The sequence below is a fragment of the Mytilus galloprovincialis genome, chromosome 5 (genome assembly GCF_965363235.1).
Source record: "Mytilus galloprovincialis chromosome 5, xbMytGall1.hap1.1, whole genome shotgun sequence".
NCBI lineage: Eukaryota > Metazoa > Mollusca > Bivalvia > Mytilida > Mytilidae > Mytilus > Mytilus galloprovincialis.
The window spans coordinates 13,231,992-13,253,177 of NC_134842.1; the positions used below are offsets into that span (position 1 = coordinate 13,231,992).

The window sequence follows — 21,186 nt, forward strand, 5'->3', positions numbered from 1 at the left end:
TGGACAATTTGTCTTTGAGGGTAACATCAGCCTTGTAGTCCATTCTCCTGTGCTGACATAAAACAATATTGTTGCAGTCATTTCAATTGCTCATTAAAAGTTGAAATCATTAGAAAAAAGGTTTTGCTATCCCCAGAGATATATAACATAAAATTAGCTATCTACACTATGCACAACATTTACACTTTCTTTTAATTTTTTTTATTGATTTACACAGGCAAATTTCGTTCACATCAATTTCATGTGAATTTAAATTCATGTGAATCTCAGGTGAAGTTCACATCAATTTCACCTCAAACGAGCTTATACGTGAAATTCATGTGAGCAAAATTTGCCTGTGTATCCTTATAAAAAAGTACTTACTCAGAGGAAATACACATCTATGGACTGGAATATAGATGATTGGTCACTATTTATCTTTCAATATAAATTGTATAATATCATTGATAACACATAAGAATTTACAATGTTTCTTTTGAATTAACAATTTGGTGATTCAAATTATTTAATGTATTACAGATATGATCCTTACAGTAAAGTTTTCTCACATGAGTACTATGAGATTGACAAAATGCATCAAATAAGACAGCAAGCAATACAGACAGCTTCTAAAGCCAAGAAGTTTGGTATCATTTTGGGAACGCTTGGTAGACAAGGATCTCCTAAAGTATTTGAAGTAAGTATGAAACAAAGATTGGTGGTTAACTTCTATTGGAAAATATAACATGAATATTAGGGCAAGAACTTGAATAAACTTATTAGTTGACAAGGTAACAGTCCCCAGAAAAACATCTCAAACTACTTAGACATATTATTCTAATTGAGGCTAGCTGTCTATACTCTCAAGCTTATACACCAATGATTATTGCATTGAGGCTAGCTGTCTATACTCTCAAGCTTAGACACCAATGATTATTGCATTGAGGCTAGCTGTCTATACTCTCAAGCTTATACACCAATGATTATTGCATTGAGGCTAGCTGTCTATACTCTCAAGCTTATACACCAATGATTATTGCATTGAGGCTAGCTGTCTATACTCTCAAGCTTAGACACCAATGATTATTGCATTGGGGCTAGCTGTCTATGCTCTCAAGCTTAGACACCAATGATTATTGCATTGAGGCTAGCTGTCTATACTCTCAAGCTTAGACACCAATGATTATTGGATTGAGGCTAGCTGTCTATACTCTCAAACTTAGACACCAGTGATTATTGCATTGGAGAAGCAGCAATTACAAGTGTTCAATTTATTTTTCCATCCAAGTAGAGATCAAGTTGATATAAAATATAAATTATATGGAAAACTTTCATTGTTGTGTTCTAAAGTTTACATTGATTGTGCTATTAATTGTACAATTCTTGCTAAAAGGTTTATATCAGCTAGTTAGAAAAGCAATACTCATCAAGTTGTTTTTAAAGAGTTATGCCCCTTGAAAATTTGAATTATATAGCAAATTACTTTGTACACACATTTCTTGTAGGATTGTTATGAAAATTATATCAAAGGATTGTTTTTTCTTGGATCTTAAAACAAATTTGATTGCATAAAACATTAAATATGTATTTTTATTTCAGCATTTACAACAGAAAATAACAGATTCTGGGAGAGAATATGTTTTAGTGATGTTATCTGAAATTTTCCCAGACAAACTAAAACTTTTTACTGACGTAGATGCGTAAGTATTCTTTAGATTATAAAATTAAATCCTGAACATGCTCATATTACAGAAAAATTCCAGATGGTTCTCTTAATTATGATCAAAATATACTCTGTTCATGTGAAATGTTAAACTCAGGTTATTTCTGTATCTTAAGGATGTACACCTCTGAGGAGCCAAAAATTTCTAGAATTAAACTTTTTTTCTTAACCTGTTTTTTGGGTTTATAAGACTGTAACAAAATAATTGGTGAAGAAAAATTCATATGGTGGTGCACTTCTTTTTTTGCTACGGCCCTTTAAGAATGCCCAATTTTGATGATTTTCCCATTTTTCATCAATTTTTACCTATTTTTGGGCTATTATCGTGAAAAAAATTACAGTTCCACAATTAAACTTTTTTTAATACTTTCTATAAAGATGAAGTGGACCGATCTGCATAAATTTTACTTAAAAAAACTATAGGTAGATGTTAATATAAGAAAGTTTTATCATATTTTGACGCTATTTTGTGTCAAATTTACCATGCTGTCAATTTTGCATTTTTGTGATTTTTCTCAGTTTTAAGAACAAAATGCAGATTATTTCAACTTTTTTGTTATTAAATGATTGAAAAAATACATATCTAAGAAATTTGAAAAGACTAAAATGATATGGGATATACATAATTCTTGTAAAATCATTTTTTGTATCCCTCATCCATTTTCTCAAAAATTTGGCAAAAAATTCTGACTTGATTGGTCGTAAAATTTGAAAACTGGATTACTCAAAAACCATTCATTGTAAATACACAATTTTTTCACAAAGCTATGTTTGATTATAATATTTTTAAATTTCATTGATATTTTCCACTTACAAAAATGTATATCACATGTTTTGGAAATAATTCAAGAACGAGATTTCAACGAGACTGAACGAGACTGAAAAGTCAGAAGAATACATCCTTAATTACAGAATCCTTTTTACTATCAATGCAAAATGAAATTTTTTATTGATTAGATATGAAATGCAAATTATATAAATCAATGAAATGTTTTTATATTGGTAAGATAATCCAAAAAGCATTTCACTTATTTGTTGTTTAAGAAATTGTTGCATACCACTAAAAAGCAGGTTTAACTTTGAAACTGGATGGATGGGGGATTTTTTATGTGTTATTTTTTGCCCCACTTACATTACATTATGTTTTTTATTAGTCTGTGCATTTGTTTGTCCATCTGTCAGTCAGTTTGTCTGTTTATTTGTCTGTTTGTTTTGTTTTTGATCAAGTTGAAGTCCAAGTAACTTCAAACTTAATACAAATGTTTTTTATGATACAATCTTTCTGATTTTAATACCAAAGTTTTACGTCAACTGAACATGAAATTTGATTGTGCAAGTTGTGCAACCGTGTTCTATGGACACATTATTGTTGAAATCTTGTCTTACCAGTTAGTATTTTAGTGTTGTATCATAAAAAAAATTATTGAAGCCAATCCAATCAATGATTTCATTGTCATATTTTTAAATAAGAGAAACTATAAACTTTATGAAATAGACTACTGTTTTTCTATGCTTTCAGATGGGTTCAGGTAGCTTGTCCTAGACTTTCAATTGACTGGGGAATGGCCTTTGAAAAGCCTTTGTTAAGTCCCTACGAGGTAAATATGACAAAGTTTAAAAATAAATTATGGTGTGATTTACTTAAATGTGATGGTATTGTTTTGGTAGCTGGTGTGCCTAAGTATGTGGTTTGACACACTAGATTTTTCTGGTGATGACTAATTTGCAATTGTGTGGCAGAAGAATATGCAATGGTAGCTGTTATGCCAAAGGTCGATTTTCTCACATGATAAAGTGTGTGCTCATGCTTCAGCTTGCAGATCTGCTTTAAATTTTACTATAATTTCTCCAGTAGCCAAAAGAAAAAAGATTTATCCTGCAGACAAGAGGAGTTTGGTATAAGGATAAATCAAATTATTCACATTCAGTTCAAATATTTAATGATGTTATACGGGACAGCATTTTTAGATAACAATACAGGATAAGTGGCCAATGGTTCTGAAACAAACAAAAAATTACTCATAGCTGTAAAATGATAACACAAAAATTGCAACCATTAAAAGGTTCATATATATCGATAATTATCATCCCAATTGTTCTTTGGAATCTTACACATATTTCTCTAGTTCTAGGACAATTTATCCTTTTCCTGACCTGTTGATTATATATTTTGTTCATTTGATCTCAGTTCTCCATTAGTCAAAATTGGATTATGACGTCAAATTTTTTTCTCTCCTCCGAATGAATTATTGTGACGTCATGAAAAAAGGTAACCATTCCTGATGACGCAATATAGAACACATATTTTTGCAGATCATTTGAAAAGAAAGATAATGATTGTCTACATATTATCTAAAAATCATTAGAGAAACATATTTCATCAACAAATCTCGTGCAAAACAATATTTATCCTCTCTCGACAATTAAATTTTAAATATTTAAAACGCTCGGTAAGTCTCATGTTTTAAATTTGAACATTTAACTTTCTCAAATGGATAAATATGGTATCTCAGTCGATGCAGTGGTAGATTTTATATGTATCAATATGAATAAAAGATAGTTGGGAATATAGTAAATGAGACCCCAAACAAAAGCTATCATCACAATAACACTAGAAAATTCCAAGGTTAACATGCAATCTTCAATATAGCCATATCACCTTTATATGTTACTAATACAAGAGTAAATATAAGTACCGCCTTAGAAATCAAGTGAATACATGTACCGATATATTGCAAAATAAATTTCCTCCTTACCAGACACCACCTCACAACAGCATATACTTAATAAATATTTTATATTTGTTCAGCTTTCAGTGGCATTGGAACATGTGCAGTGGCAATCAAGATACCCCATGGACTTTTATGCAAATGATAGCCTAGGAGCTTGGACTGTTAACAATGAGGTCCATAGACCCCAGAGGCAAAGAAAACCAAGAACTATTATCAAAAAAGAACTAAAAGAAAAAACTGAAGGACAAACATCTGGTTGCTTAAAGAATTCTGAATGTTGTAATAGTAACAATCAAGGAAAGTTAGATAACTCTGCAACTTTAAATTGTGATAATAATGTTACTGAAAATAAAAGCTAGCAAATTTTTGTATGGATATATATATATATATATATATATATATATATATATATATATATATATATATATATATATATATATTTATTTAGTGACAAAATTCTATTTCATATTGAGTCATACTGTTGTGTAAAGTGGATTCATAAATTTTTAATATGTGGAATCATACATATAAAATACTTTGAAAACTTTTATCATCTGACAGAAAATGTATAGAAGAAAAATTTTGGGTATATATTAATGAGTCAGCAATCCAACAACAAAGTATCAAAAGGATATCAAGAAGGCAACATACAGTCTTTAACTATAGAAGTTTCTTGTTTAGGTCCAAGAACTAGTATTAAAAAGAATTGCAACTTGAATTAATGGTATATTGGTAAACCTCTGTCCCTTCTTTCTTCAGTCTCATTCCTTCTGTCCTTCTGTCTGTTTTTCATTCCCAAATAGGATACATGGTTTGTTCAGCTGACTCTTTGTGCAGTTTTCAAGCTAGAACCTTTATATTATTTTATAACAAAGTCAAGGCAACAGACAAAATTCTACATATACAGCTATAGACAGAGCAACACAATCCCAAACAAAAGTTGATAGAAGTTGGTCAAGAAGTGTACACATATCCTGCTCCATTAGTGATATAAGTTGGTCGAGAAGTGTACACATATCCTGCTCCATTAGTGTTACCTGTTGTGTTCCTCTCAGTAAGTAAGAAATCAGCGAAAATGCTTCCAACATTCATATTTATTCTAATAAAAGATATTTGAATTAACTACATTGTATATGCCTCCTTAAGATGTCCAAAGTTCTTGCTGATGACAAAATTTAAAGTACAACATTTACAATTAGGTTTATTAATTGCATCAGCTAAAGTAACTCATAGATATAAAATATTTGGTATGCATATTTGATCCCAAATGAAATGTTTGGCGTGAGCCATGTTTTTATTAAAAGTGAAAGGGAAGACAGCTCTAAGTACTGTATTTTGCAAAGAACATTTATATTGTCTGGTCTTTTAGCTAGAAATTTGATTGTAGACTTAGGTGGCAAATTTCTACTGTTAAAATTTACTCCTAATGACAGATGTCTTCACCTTGAAAGTCTGTATTTCTTGTCTTTGAATATTTTATAAATACATTTTATTGCACAAATTTATGTACATTTGTAGTTGCAGTGTATCATAAGCATTAATTATCCAAGTGGGTGCATCTGAAAAAAAAAAACATTCATCAAGTTTGCTCAAAAGTTTAAATTTCCAAAGATATCACCAGCAAAATAGACAGTTATTCTGTACCAGATAGATAATACATCTATTATTTGTCAATTGTGCTGCTATAAAAATTTGAAAATCACTATAAATTATGAGAATAATCTATGTCATAAAAAGCTCGGATTCCTTGTCTATGTTTGGCTTGTTCGTGTGGTCCTGTATAGTTTTATCATCTAGTTCCATTTACATAAGCTATTTGACTTACTAATTGATATTGCTAAAGTTTGAAACACCAAATAAGCAAGCATTTGTGAACATCAAGATTAAAAGACAACAATTGGATTTTGTTTTCAGGTGAACACATATTTCACTGAATATAACATTAAATTCAAAGCAATGTCTGATTTTTATGAATACAGAAGACTTTTTAAAAGAAAAATTGTATGAAACTTTTTTAAACATTTTAAAGCAAATATATTTCAAGTTTTAAAAAAAGTTTCACTAAAAAAATTAAATCTTCTATTAAAGCAAGTCCAAAATTGCAACCATATATACGTTTGCTTTGTAATGTCACTATGCACTTTTAATCTGTACATCAGATAATCAACAATTCTGACCAGTTGAACAGTTTGAATTGAAAAAAATAGATAACATTGCAATAAGGTCAGACATGATGATGAACTACATTAGAGGAACCCATATGGTGTAACACTGTTTACTAGTTAAACTATATGACAAGGTAATCTCTACAGGTACTTGTTTAATTTTGGTGGAGTTTGGGACTAGGAGATGGGTATATTGAGTTGTACAATATAGGTTTAGTAATTCTTGTTATCTTTCTGTTTTACATATATAACTGCTAAATTTAAATTTGAAATTTGATCAATAAGGAAAACCGATTGTGGGCCTGAAATATTTTTGACAGACTTCCCGTTCTAATATCAGGTTATCACTATCTTTGCTTGATGACTGTCAGTCCCGAGAGAGATTACCATCCAATAAGCAGTCAGTGTCAATGTTTGGTATGGATTTGATATCAAAGTATTTGAATTGATCGAGAAAGTATTTCTGTGATTATTCAATGTATGTTATTTAATGAATTTACTGCTCTCAAATCCAATTTAGCTTAAAAAGATCTTATTAACTTGTAACTGAACGTATTTGAGATAAACTTCCTACATTCGTTTTGAACTCGGTGTTAAATAAGAATATGAATAGATAATCAAAAAATTCCCAAGAATAGTTAAACCCAATTGGAGTTTATCTAGTACGTTTACTTCTACATTTGGATTCTAGCAATTGTAATTCTTTTGATTTTTCCATAATCTTTGAAGAAGATTAGATAGAATGATTAGTTATTGAATCCCACAAAATTCCTCCACAAAGTGAAAAACAAATAAACTAAATTAATTCTATAAGTAGAAAGATAGAGATAAAAAGTATACAAGAATATTCCATTTAAATTAAAATCACGTAAGAGAATAAACAGCAAAAGTTAACAATCTACTTTTAAGCATACACGAACTTAAATAAGTGCCATTTATGTTGTTTATAGTTAATTAAAATCTAAGGCAACCTTATTCTACTGTTCCCTCCCTTCAAGATGTGCTAAAGTGTTCCTGTTGTAGATAAGTAGAAACGGATTTCACTTTGAAAACAATCCAAGGGGCAGTAGGATCAAAAATCTATTTGAAAATCCACCATTTTCAACTTACTTTTAAACAAGCATGTAGTTTGGTAAACAATTGATAAACAGTGTGTGAATTTAGAACTGATAGACTTCCATTTTTTTTTTTTTAATTTTCTTGAACTTCGATATTTTTTCATATTACTTTCCTTTTGTAATGTTTTGTATCCAGTACGAATACGTTTATTGGTTTTGCATGCATTGCCCGAGCCAATTGGTACTATGTTGACGTACCCCTTCCACTCGGTTCTTAGTGAACGCGCTTCCCTCTGGTTTTCTTTTTCTATTGGTTATATAATTACAATTGATTGTTTAACTACAATGGCCTCTTTATTAATTAAGATTAAGAGATACTGACATATTGTCTAGTTGTAAAACAGAATAACTATTTTAATCCAACTAGCAACCTTTGTATCATAGTATAAACACATATAGTTTCAAGAATGCTAAAATTGAATTTCGAAAATTGTGAGGGGAAATCCAAAGGACAATTACATTTTAGCTTGTGAACAATTCGTACTTTTTATCGATATGACAGATAAACTCCTGATAACAATGGATAATTATCTTAAAAATAAATATACTTTATCACAATTTTTACGTAGCCATATTAATATATATTTTGTGTCATGAAAATATTAATAAAAATAGATGTAAATATACCTAAGCCCACTAGTTTGTCTCTCCTATCGTCGGGACATTTTGTTATATTTTATCGTATTTGAATAACAATCATAAAAAAGATGTATCATCACATAAAACTGTTGACTACATATGAAATGATCTAGAAAGAATTTCATACAGCCATCAGTAATTCTAAAATCTTAATTTAAAAAAACCCATCGTACGAAACTGAATATTAATTGTGTTAAACATGTTAAACCGTGATTAACTTTATACAAATTGATCTGGCTAAAGGAATCTATTTAACTGTGGAATATTAATATACTCTAAACGTGGAGAAGAATCTGACATGACATCATCATCATCGTACCCACTGATAATTTTTCGTGTCTAATGAAATGGTAATTCGATAAATATGGATATATTCAAATTCAATTGTACTAGTTATTGTCGTTACAAATCCGTTTTAAATAATAAAAAAAAGATAACTCTTAAATGTTTTCTAATATCAAACTTATTTGAAATGATGTTCCCTTTGGTATGGAATTTCAATACTCCTTCAAATGATTTGATAGTTCATCGGGTACTACATGTGGTATTCTGATCATGGATTTGCTAGTTTAAACCTATCTATTTATAGTGGATTGGGAAACAAGTTATTTCAACCTAAACTCAAATTAATCCCTTTCCACTTTGAAGGTGCGAGTGCCTCCCTATAGCGGCATTATCCTACTATTTTTCGAAATCTACAAGGGTTTCTTTTACGTGCAAGAGATATGGCTCTCTTAACACGGGTCAGCCATTTATCGCCCCCTTCCGACGGACTACCATCGTTTCGCAAGACCATACTCGCAAATGGTGTCAAGGTATTGCCGAAAATTCAGTCCCTGAAATTTTCTCCACGATTGGTTAATCATCTGAAATAAATCTAGTTAAGTTCTAAACCACAGTTAATGCAAACTAAACACTACTTGATAGGTATTTTCAACTACAGGTGTATAGATGAAAAATCCAAGTGGCTTTCTTCGTGCAACTGTTATATTACCTTTACACTAGTATCACCATTGGTGTACTTAAAATAGATTGAAAAAACGAGACACACATCATTCTCAAAATACCCAAAACCAACAATTTGAATGAAACAAAAAGTTCTCTCAGACTGAAATCATTTAAAGTTACTTGATTTTGTTTTTTTTACAAAATGTTTGTTACGATTGGAAAACATTTGTTCTTCAGACATTCGGCTTTCCAATGGAAACCGATTATGATTCTCATGGTGCCGCCTATTTCCTTTATTAAATTGAAACAGACATTTTACAGGACCTTGTGTGGGAGGAAGTACAGGAACCAGTATTAAATGCTATATTGATGATTTCCCCTTATCATCAAATAAATGAAAGTTGGCGACTTCGTTGCTGCTTCTATCACATTGAACTAAAATCAGGTATACCGCAGATACAGATAAGTACATGAAGTAAGTTTCATATCTGTTGACATATATACATACAGAGTGTATATCTCTTGGTCGACATGATGTTCATGAGCTTTGGTTTATATCAACAATTATCTTAGGAGTTGCTGCCTACAAGAAAGATATTGAACCCAGTAAACCTATTAATAAAGTCGAAGTTGTTCTTTGACGTATGTTATGGACGCAATCCGAATCAGTTAGCGATATTTGATATCGATGTCATAGATGACTGTATAAATGTGCTAACTGTCGTAGACACAATCTTCTTCTATTTATTTCGATTATGTAATCACCGACGTATCACATAATTTGTACATGCGATTTGAGAAATACGACGGGGATATTAGTGGAGAGGACCCGGCGGAACAAAGTTCACACCCCCTTTTTTTGGAGAGAGCGATAGTCGAGTAGTTCAATCTTTAGTTTTCTGTGTAGTTTTTTGGAAAAGGTTGGTTCTTTTTGTTTTTGTCTTGTCTCATTTTTGGTATTTGTCATAATGTAGTCTGTTTTTCGTTAACTCAATTTTTATAGATTCCTTGCGATTTTCTTTCCTCATTTCGAACAATGATATCCAACAAATAGTCACAATATCAACATAAACAAACATAATCCTATGGATACCAAAGGATACCATAAGGATCACCAAATTTATATGACTGACTGAGCAACGAAAGTGATCTTAGTAGTTTCAGAAGGGTAAACAAATTCTACTCCACATGTGACACCCATCGAGTTACTCATGTAAGTTCAGAACCTGTTATAAGTTTAATATGATTTGTCACATTTAAGGCAGAGTCGACGGAATTTGTTTAGGAAAATTGGCATATATCCGTCTTCATCCGTGAAAACGATATTTTATAACGGTTAACGTTTATATTATTAACTACGCGTGATATGTTCCGTAAAGGTTTTGAAAGAAATATTTTAACTTTAGAACTTTTGAACTCTGGGATATCGATCAAGTGCTAGATACAAATGCCATATACAGACGCTGCTGGTAGAGGTGAGGATGAAATCATCTCATAACAGATTGGTTACTTGAGATTGGTTAACGTTATCGGATATCTGATTCATAGATTAAAACATATATGTTTCAATTAAAATCCCGTCCTCCTGTCATTGAATGTGATCTATTAACGGGTTTGTACTCATATGAGCAACACGGTGAGTTGCAACATGTTCAGCAAAATCTGCTAACTCTTCTGTTTTCTGTACTCCTGTTTGACTTTGCGTCTTTTGACGTTTTTTGTTTTTATTTTTACTTATGAGTTTGAATAACCATTTGGTATCTTTGTCCTCCCCTTTTCATTACAAGCGAACTATGCCTCATGAATTAAAATCACCAGAAATAATATTACATTACAATATAGTACAATTCATGGTTTCAAACTAGTACAATGAAAAGGAATAATGAAGAACTGTCAATAAACCTTTTCTAAATTTTTAATGTGAATTTACATGTGTCTTTAATAATCTTCACATTGAATATCACCTGAACAAAGGCTAAGACATATCGAATGATTTTTTTGACACACTAAATGACTGTTTTAGTTAAATCTATTTTAACAAAACGTGAAACATACTTCCTGGTTTGTATAATAGGTAACACAACCATTTTTAAATATTAATTTCTTGACCCGTAACTATTGATAGATATACTATATCACTTTTAAAAAGGAAGGTATTTGCACGAGATAACGAATATAAGTTTGAAGTATAAACTACAGGAAGTATACCGGTAAGTATGTTATTTGTAACATGTTCGAAACCAAAACAAATATCATTTAAAACTACAGATGATACGTTCAATTACTGCGTGTAATTAATTTCTTTTGATTTTAAATTTAATTCGGATTCACTCAGCAATTATAAAGGAACACATTGTGTTGAATGCGAATTTGGAATAAGGAAAACGAACGAAACAATTAAGTCTGTCGTATATCTTAACTTACACCTAGAAATTTACAAGTTGAGTCAGCTGAGAACATAACATTCCGGCAAAGGGGATGATTTGAGTTTCCCTAATTTGAACTTTCTATTTGTGTGTAGTAAGAATCCAGCAGCACATACATATAGAGTTTACATTTTCCAATAACTACTTTATGAAAGCTATTGAACCAAATATCGCATGGTAAAGTCGAAATATACCTATGGCAAATTTTACTAGCGCCAACACGACTTGATTGGCCACTATGGAATATTTATTTCCTAGAAGTTGAATATGTCCCATTATCGGTAATCCGTATATTTTCCCTTTGATCTTACTGCCATATATTTTCGAGTACCAACGTACTGCCTGTATCACTGAAAATATAAGGCAATACATTGTGTGACGTCATAATTACCGATAAACAGAATACTAGGTAGTTTCGTTTTTGATACTGACTATATCATGTGGAATATCTTAACTCGCCCTAACGGGCTCGTCTAGATATTCCACATGATATAGTCAGTATTAAAAACGAAACTACCTATTATTCGATACTTAGTCGTAACCACTGTCAGCTCCTTTTCCCTCCGAATTTGATCTTTTGACTTAGACTTATAACTTATTTAGCACCTTCTTTAGTTTTCTATGTTGTGTTTTCTGTACTATTTTTTGTCTGTTTGTTTTTTCATTTTTAGCCATGGCGTTGTCAGTCTATTTTCTATCGATGAGTTTGACTCTCCCTCTGGTATCTTTCGTCCCTCTTTTAAACCAGTTTTGTTTTCAAAGAGTTCTTGTCGCTCTTGATCTAGTTTAAAATTTTGTTCCTTGTGCTTTTAATTTTCTTATGCGAACAGCATAAAAATCGAGATGGTCTCAGGTTTCGGAAAGATAAACAGATCTTGCTCTACATTTGTCAGCTGTTATGTTGCTCCTTTTAAATACTTTGATAAGTTAAATCAAGGCAACACATAATTGATAATCGACACTTGTCTAACCCTGAATACGTTCCCAATTTGTAACCCATTAGTCACGTAAATTACCTAATCCTGAAACAATTCCATGAAAAAAGTTAGACACATTAAGAGTCGTATAAACAACTCAAAACATAATATGGATGAAGATACGACGAGACACATTATCTGACTCTCCATTTTTGAATCAGTGCAACTAGTAAATAAACTAATCATAGATGCCAGGATAAAATGGAAGTTATCACATGGGTTAATAAAACGCATTCTCCATTGTATTCGTACTACCAAAACCGCGTATACTAACCTCCCATCCTTTAAAAGTAGTTTTCTCATTTTGTTATAAAATTACACTCAATTACCATGTTTATTTCCTGGTAAATAATGATTTTCTTGACGTTTCAGTTGTTTAGTCCTGTATTTGATAATACCTTTTCAACAAAGGTCTTTATCAATTTAAATGCTTCAACAATGCTTATTTCATTTCGACTACAGTTAGCCTTTCTAATTTGCAATTTGTCTTTTGTCTGGTTTTTCCTTTTTTTCATGTGTTGTAAATAACATTCTTCATTCAGCATTATTTTTTAAAGTAAACAATAAACTGTATCTGCTTTCAATGGAAAACAAATGTTGTTGGTATTTGTTTTTCAAATACATTGACCATGAATAACAACAGCGAGACATTAATTATCGAGATGGGCGTGTGTTGCAGTAACAATAGTACTGTTTAATGCTTTTTTTTATATATATAACTTGGAATTAAGTTTATTTAAAAAAATCTAAACCTTGTGTTTCAAATTTAATTTCAGATAATGGCAAAATATATTCGAAAGGTATTCAAAAAGAAGAAATCAAAGAAGAAAACCGAAGACATACCAGTTGCAAGTGAAGTATCAGACGACTACGAAGAATTACAGTATGTTCTACGTTAGCATACACATTGTCTTTTTGACTAGATTTAATTCACTATTTTTCTACATAAGGAATCGCCTGTACCTATTCAGGCATATAACAGTTCTTTTCCATACGTTACATGTGTTTGAGCTTTTGATTTTGCCATTTGATGAGGGACTTTCCATTTTGATTTTTCCTTTGAGTTCAGTATTTTCGTTATTTTAATTTTTAAAATATATTTTACCTATTTTTATTTACATACTCTATAATCTACTATCAGACAGTACAGCAGATACAATATAATCTGTGTTCCATGAGAATTAGGTCTGCCTCATATCTTGACTAATATCTAGAAATTGACAATGAGGGTCAGTTGAAAACAAAACTTTACGACAAAGGTATTAAAAAGAGATGATTTCAATTTCCCATTTGTGATCTTTCCATTTCTTTGTAGCAGCATGCAGCGCCTGCCTACCGAGTATTTATCTCCCAATTGATACAATCGATATTCCCGGGCTTGTATTTCCTATCACAATTTCCTTGATGGAGGGTTGCTGTTCACAACAAAGCTATCAAACCAAGAGTTCCAAATGGGGAAGTTGAAAACATCCCTTCGTTAATTTGATGTTATATTGGTTATTCTCATCGGATTTTGTCTAATGCTTAGTCCGTTGCTGTGTTTGTTAAATTTTAATGTTGTGTCGTTGTTCTCATCTAATATTTAATGCGTTTCCCTCAGTTTTAGTTTGTTACCCCGATTTTGTTTTTTGTCCATATATTTATGAGTTTTGAACAGCGGCATACTACTGTTGCCTTTATTTACGGACGCCATCACAAGTTGGTTGACCGTTATGGAATATCCGTTTCACAGATGATATCGGATATGTTCTTAAGTAGTAACTACAATTCCGTTACCTACTCACAAATGTGACCTACTATTACTATCCCCATTTAAACTATTTCCAGGTTTGTAATAACATGAGCAATAATACGACTGCCACATATGGAACAGGATCTGCTATCCTACCGAAGCACCTGAGATTACCCTCAATTTTTTGGTGGGGTGCGTGTTGCTTAGTTTTAAATGATCTATGTTGTCTCTTGTGTACTATTATTAATCTGCTTATCTTTGTCTTTTTGAGTCATGACGATGTTAGTTTATTTCCAATCTATGAGTTTGAATGTCACTCTGGTATCTTTCGCCCTTTTTTTCAAGAACATATTATCTTTGAATCATCGTGTTACATACCTCCTGATCACTGTAATTGTTTCTTGAACAAGAATATATAAACACAGATTCAGATCTTAAAACTTACTGCAAAACCAAATTAAAGCGCAACAATGATAATATTGTATGTAAGCTTATATAAAGATTTAGCACATACTTAAAGCATTTGCACAAATTCAAATTCAATAAAAACAAATGTGTAGAAAAGTATGTAGATAAAGAGTTTCTTTTAGGCAAGCTCTTACACGCAGTACATTTATTTCTACAACTAAGTTAGTTGCCATGAACTATCTTTGATTCAGTCATTTGTATGTATTTAAATGAGCGTTTTGTTGTCTTCAAGGAAGTGATGCTTTTCAAACAAATAAGAACAAGATAATGACAATACCACAAAAACGTACAGTTCATCTGTGTTTAGATAATTACATCATATTGGCATATTGCTAAACATTATACTTCAGAAAAGATATTCTTTTGATTTAATTTTGCACATACACAAATGAGAATTAATATCCTTTGCATGCATTTGATTTGATTTTCCATTTTATTTTATAAATTCAAAGCTTGTACGAAGTAGAAGAAGAAAGTCGATATGATCATGTAGAATTTAACCAAAATGCAGCTGCTGTGAAACCTGAGGAGGATCAACCAACTGAATCATCAATTGATTTAAACTATTTACTTGTCGCAGCAATAGACTTGGGCACAGCTGCATCTGGATATGCATTCTCCTTCCGAAATGATTTTAAAGCCAACCCATTAAAAATATCGACTCACATATGGACTGCTGCAACTACAGTTCTAAGATCGGCAAAGACTCCAACATGTATACTATTCAACCCGGAAGGCCACTTTGAAGCTTTTGGATACGAAGCTCAGAACAAGTTTTCTTCATTGATTACAGACGAGGAAAATGTTGAGGAGTGGTACTATTTTGAGAATTTTAAGATGTCACTTTATGAATGCAAGGTACTCAAACTTTTTCTTTAAAATCTTATAAGTTAAATACATAAAATTTAGGGGAAAACTTATATATAGATGTTCCACTATATTGTTCAAAGGAATAAAGTTGATCGAAACAAAAAAAAAAAAAAAAAAAACACCAAAAAAAAAAAAAAACAAAAATCGCAAACAATCCCATTCACAAACGTGATTTTTGTATTCAATTCTTTATGCACCTATACAATTTGTCGCAGTGTGTAATAATTATGTTCATTATTAGTTCATTTACAGTTGATTACTTAATAATTATTATCAAGCAGCAGATGTACTTCGAGGTAATTATGCGAATCTAAAAGATAAGATTTAAAAAAAAGACGAAAGGCAAGTAAAAAACTGTATCATCATTTCATAAAATTTGTGCCTCATATGCATCAGCTTCTAATCAATTTTACATTCTATTTGTAGGATTTAACCTTCCATACCGAAATTAAAGCCACAAATGGCAAACCACTACCAGCTATCACCGTATTTTCCGAGTCAATAAAATACCTTAAGAATCATCTAACAAATAGATGTTTGAACATGACATGTGGTCTAAAAGATGAAGACATTTTGTGGACGTTGACTGTACCTGCTATATGGAATGACAAAGCTAAATTGTTCATGCGAAGGGCTGCAGAAATGGTAAATAGATATAAGAAGACTTGGTATTAGTGCCAAAGAGTCAACTCTTCATTCAAGTCACAATTTGTAAAAGTAAACCATTATAGGTAAAAAGAACAGCCTTCACCCCACAGCCTTGTCTCACACCAAACAGCAAGCAATAAAGGAACCAAAAAATAACAAAAAACATATATGTTGAAAAATAATTGCCAATGAGACAAATGACACAGAAATTTACAATTATAGGCCACTGTTCAACCTTCAGCAATGAGGAAGGCCAAACCGCAAAGATGGCTTTTCGACTTTAGTTATAATTGGGTCGATCAATACATAGTTCTTTTGTACCCCTGATATAAGAAAAATATATGCAATCCACACTTAGAGAGATTGGCACAATAACATAGCAAATAAGAAATATTCATCCATGATTGCAGCCAAAAATTGGTGAACTAATTCAGCGGTTCAGAAACAACATAACCATAATGAAAAAAAGAAATTAGAAAACACAAGTCTCATTTTTTGTAAAGGTGTTTTATTACATAAGAAGTTAACGATTTTCCTAATTGCTTATACATGTACTTAAATAGACTTGAATTGTACGTTGTGGGTTTAAAAGGAAAATACTCTTGATAAAACATGGTTTCATTTTATAATATTTTCTTCGTAGTGCCAAATATGTTTATCACAGGAAATTCTTTAAGACAATTATTTCTGATAATTCAAATTATGTACTCATATTTTTTAATGCTAATAGGCATGTATCCCCAGATCACAACTTCTCCTAGCTTTAGAACCTGAAGCTGGTGCTATATTTTGTAAACACATACCTGTAGAAGTGAGAAGATTTGATGAAAAAGATGAAGTGGAGGGTTTCCAAAATGGTTCTCGGTACATGGTCATAGATGCTGGAGGTAGGAATATCTATTTACAGAAATTCATAAAAAAAATTATAATAGGCTAACATGCATGAGTTTAGAACACCTTGGTCGATGGGAAAATAAAACACGTAACTCTACAAAATCAAACAAATGACAACAACATGATATTAAACAGAATAGACACTAAATTAGATTAAACCCTTTTATGAACACAAAAACTTGGACATAGGGCAATTCAGTGCATTTGATACTATCAAGGAGATAACAATAGTCTATATCACAATTGACTATTCTAAAACATAATTTAAATGAGCATGCATACACCAGTATATTAACAGAAATCGTATAGACTTTACCAGTAAAAATGCATTTTTATACATATATTTTGATTAGTTTAAAATCATTTCAAATGATAGTATATTGGTACATAAAATTGTTTTCATGTAGAAAGTAAAATCTCAAAAATATTGAACTCCGAGAAAATTCACAAAGGAGAGTCCCTTTGCTCAAAAGCTCAAGCATACCAAACGAATCGTTTTGATTTTAATTTGAAGAAATATTTTCTTTGGTTATTATTTTGTGCATTTCAGGGGGGAACCGTCGATATAATAATTCATGACATTATTCACATTTCAATTCATCAGTCTGAGTTTATAAGCTGTTTAATCAATTAAAACAATTAATGCCCATAAGGATCTTCTTTAAACACTTCATACCGAGTATGAAGAAAGAATTGGTTTGGTAGACTGACACTTTCGACATGACGACCTTAATAGGTAATATTAACAGCAATATTGGATCATCTTCAGTTGGTTTTGTGCTTTTTATGCATCTGATGATTCAAAAGGAAAATAGAATAAAATACTGAGGACAATTCACAAGGAAAGGCCCTAATCAAATGGCAAAATCAAAAGCTCAAACACATCAAACATAACCAAACAAATCGTTTTGAGGTTTAATTTGTGGAACTATTTTCATTCGTTATTATTTTGTGCATTTCAGGTGGAACCGTCGATATAACAATTCATGAAGTAGTTGATGAACAAAATATTCGAGAAATATATGCTGCCAATGGCGGACCATGGGGTGGAAATAACATCAACAAAGCATTTATCGATTTCCTCAATGAACTATTTGGTGTGGAGACTTTTGAGGAGTTCCAGCGCAAATGTGTTGATGACTGCATTGATATTATAAGGGAATTCGAAACCAAAAAGCAGACCATGAAAATAGATGATTCTAATGCGGTAATTAGAGTTCCTATTGGCCTTACCGAGTTATTTAAGATGCACAATAAGGACACATATACCGATGTCTCTTCGCGTATCAAATCATTAGAAAAATATGAAAGTCAAGTGGAAATAAAAAAGGACAAACTTATTTTAAAAAGAGACCTATTCTTTGAATTCTTCATTCCGACCGTTGATAAAATAGTTCGTCATGTTGATGGTCTTTTAAAAGAAAATGAGAACATAGACTCTATACTTTTGATTGGTGGTTTCGCAGATTCTGATTATTTACAGAATAGAATCAAAACACATTTTAAATCGACACGTATTATAATTCCCGATGATGCATCACTTAGTGTACTTAAAGGGGCTGTTATATTTGGACATGACAGCAGAATTGTCTCAAGTCGAGTATTAAAATGTTCTTATGGTATCGAATGTTCCAATGATTTCATTGAAGGAGTTCATGATAAATCGAAGCTATACACTAACCCATTAGGCATTGTAAAGTGTCGCCATGTCTTTGGTATGATAGCTAAAATGGGCCAATCAGTAGAACGAAGCTGTGCATCTAAAGAGCGATATCTCCTTGTGGATGAACCACATATTGAAAGAGCAGAAATTGCAATATACGTGTCAACTATATATGAGAACCCAAAATATATAACGGACGAAGGCTGTAGGAAAATTGGATATTTTGTAACTCGGTTAAAAGGAGACAAGGATAGCGTTCGGCGAAAACTTTACTTTAGTCTAAAATTCGGAGAAACCGAAGTTAAAGTTTTGTGTCGACAAGACGGTTCTACAGAAATTAGCGAAAAACTGTTGGACCTTCTAGGCGAAGACGAACATACAGCCATTTCTACAAACACATGAAATACATACAATTGTTAAAATACAAAAAAAAAAACAACATACAGCACACAAACTGTTGTGATATTGAACAAATCTTTATCAATAATAACAATAATACTAACGTAATTATCGTTGGTTCACCTTTGCACATTATACTTGTCAACTATATATGAGAACACGTATCTTTTAGAGTACATACAATCTAACTCTCTTTCATCTTGCAATAGTAGTAAAACATTTGACTTTTCTACACTGTACACCGGTATTCCACATTCCAAACTAAAATACAAGTTGAAACAGTTGGTATTGCTTTGTTTAAAAAAAAGAATGGCCAACGTAGAAACAAGTATCTTGTCTTAGGGAGTGATAAATCCTACTTTGTAAAGGATCACTCTGATTCAAACAAAAAATTCTCTGAAACTGACATTGTCAAGATGCTTGATTTCTTGATTGACAACGTGTTTGTTATGTTCGGAGTTTTTTTTCTACAGATTGTCGGCATTCCCTCTTCTTGCCTACTTGTTTCTTTATTGTTATGAGGCCAACTTCATACAGGAACTTCTTAGGAAGAAAGATAAAAATATCCTTTAACTCTACTTTCCGATATATAGATGACGTTCTTTCACTAAATAATTCAAAATTTGGTAACTATGTTGAACGCATCTATCCCATCGAACTACAGATAAAGGATACAACGGATACAGTTAAGTCAGCCTCATATCTTGACTTACATCTAGAAATCGACAATGAGGGTCGATTGAAAACAAAATTTTACGACAAAAGAAATTATTTCAGCTTTGCAATTGTGAACTTTCCATTTTTAAGAAGCAACATTCCAGCAGCACCTGTATTCGGGGTATATATCTCCCAATTGATACAATATTCCCGTGCTTGCCTACTGAGTTAGACTATTTACCTGATTTGTTATAACACTTGCAATACGACGGGTGCCACATGTTGAGCAGGGTCTGCTTACCCTTCTGGGCGTTGGCAGTTTATTTTTGATTTATGAGTTTGACTGTCCCTTTGGTATCTTTTGTCCCTCTTTTATGCTTTTAAGTGATCTTTATCACGATCGTTTATGGTTAGGACACTTTCAACCTCTTAATGTAAGTTTGTTCTATAGCTAAATACTTGATATTTGTGGATGAAAATAAATTTAAAAATAATGCGACCGCATCAACTTTCTGGATTTATCATCCTTGATAACGATTAAATAGATATAGGAAGATGTGGTGTGAGTGCCAATGAGACAACTCTCCATACAAATAACAATTTAAAAAAGTAAACCATTATAGGTTAAAGTACGGCCTTCAACACGGAGCCTTGGCTCACACCAAACAACAAGCTATAAAGGGCCCCAAAATTACTAGTGTAAAACCATTCAAACGGGAAAACCAACGGTCTAATGCAGCTATTTGATCTACAAAGACGTATCATACATGCTTATGTTTAAAATAAGATGCAAGCATATAATATTGAATATTGAATGACTTTATTTACAGCTGAGATCCGTTCTTGAAAAATTTGCTTACAATTATATGGCAAGATGTTAATTCAATATGAAAACGAAATCCCTTTCATATTCCATAGGGTTTATGTTTTGAAAAAAAGATATGTCAATTCCACGGTTCAATGTAATAACCTAAAAGTTATTCACAAACCACAATTCATCATATCCTCCGTCATTTATTGTAAGTAGAAGCACATTTTCAGAAAGATATAAAATTGTAATACGGTAACGAATATTTTGAAATACAACTAAAATCGTATTTCAATTTTAATCATTAGAATCAACCATAAATGGGAAATTTGTATATTAG

General features: G+C 31.6%; 2 protein-coding genes across 2 annotated transcripts in view; both read left to right on the forward strand.

The window, feature by feature from the left end:
* The window catches only part of LOC143075185 (2-(3-amino-3-carboxypropyl)histidine synthase subunit 1-like), a 30,758-nt gene extending 25,957 nt beyond the window's left edge, over positions 1-4,801 (forward strand). Inside the window, exons 9-12 of the mRNA XM_076250524.1 lie at positions 520-676; positions 1,579-1,679; positions 3,222-3,300; positions 4,512-4,801. Of these exons, the coding sequence (XP_076106639.1) occupies positions 520-676; positions 1,579-1,679; positions 3,222-3,300; positions 4,512-4,793 (619 nt within the window). The 3' untranslated portion in view covers positions 4,794-4,801. The remainder of the gene's footprint in view (positions 1-519; positions 677-1,578; positions 1,680-3,221; positions 3,301-4,511) is intronic.
* A 6,581-nt stretch (positions 4,802-11,382) lies between these two features.
* Positions 11,383-19,657, forward strand: LOC143075187 (heat shock 70 kDa protein 12B-like). Its single transcript, XM_076250526.1, has 6 exons — positions 11,383-11,514; positions 13,484-13,590; positions 15,360-15,765; positions 16,204-16,422; positions 17,156-17,312; positions 18,282-19,657. The coding sequence occupies exons 2-6, from the start codon at positions 13,487-13,489 to the stop codon at positions 19,382-19,384; spliced, it is 1,989 nt and encodes a 662-aa protein (XP_076106641.1). The 5' UTR covers positions 11,383-11,514; positions 13,484-13,486; the 3' UTR covers positions 19,385-19,657.
* Positions 19,658-21,186: the final 1,529 nt, after the last annotated feature.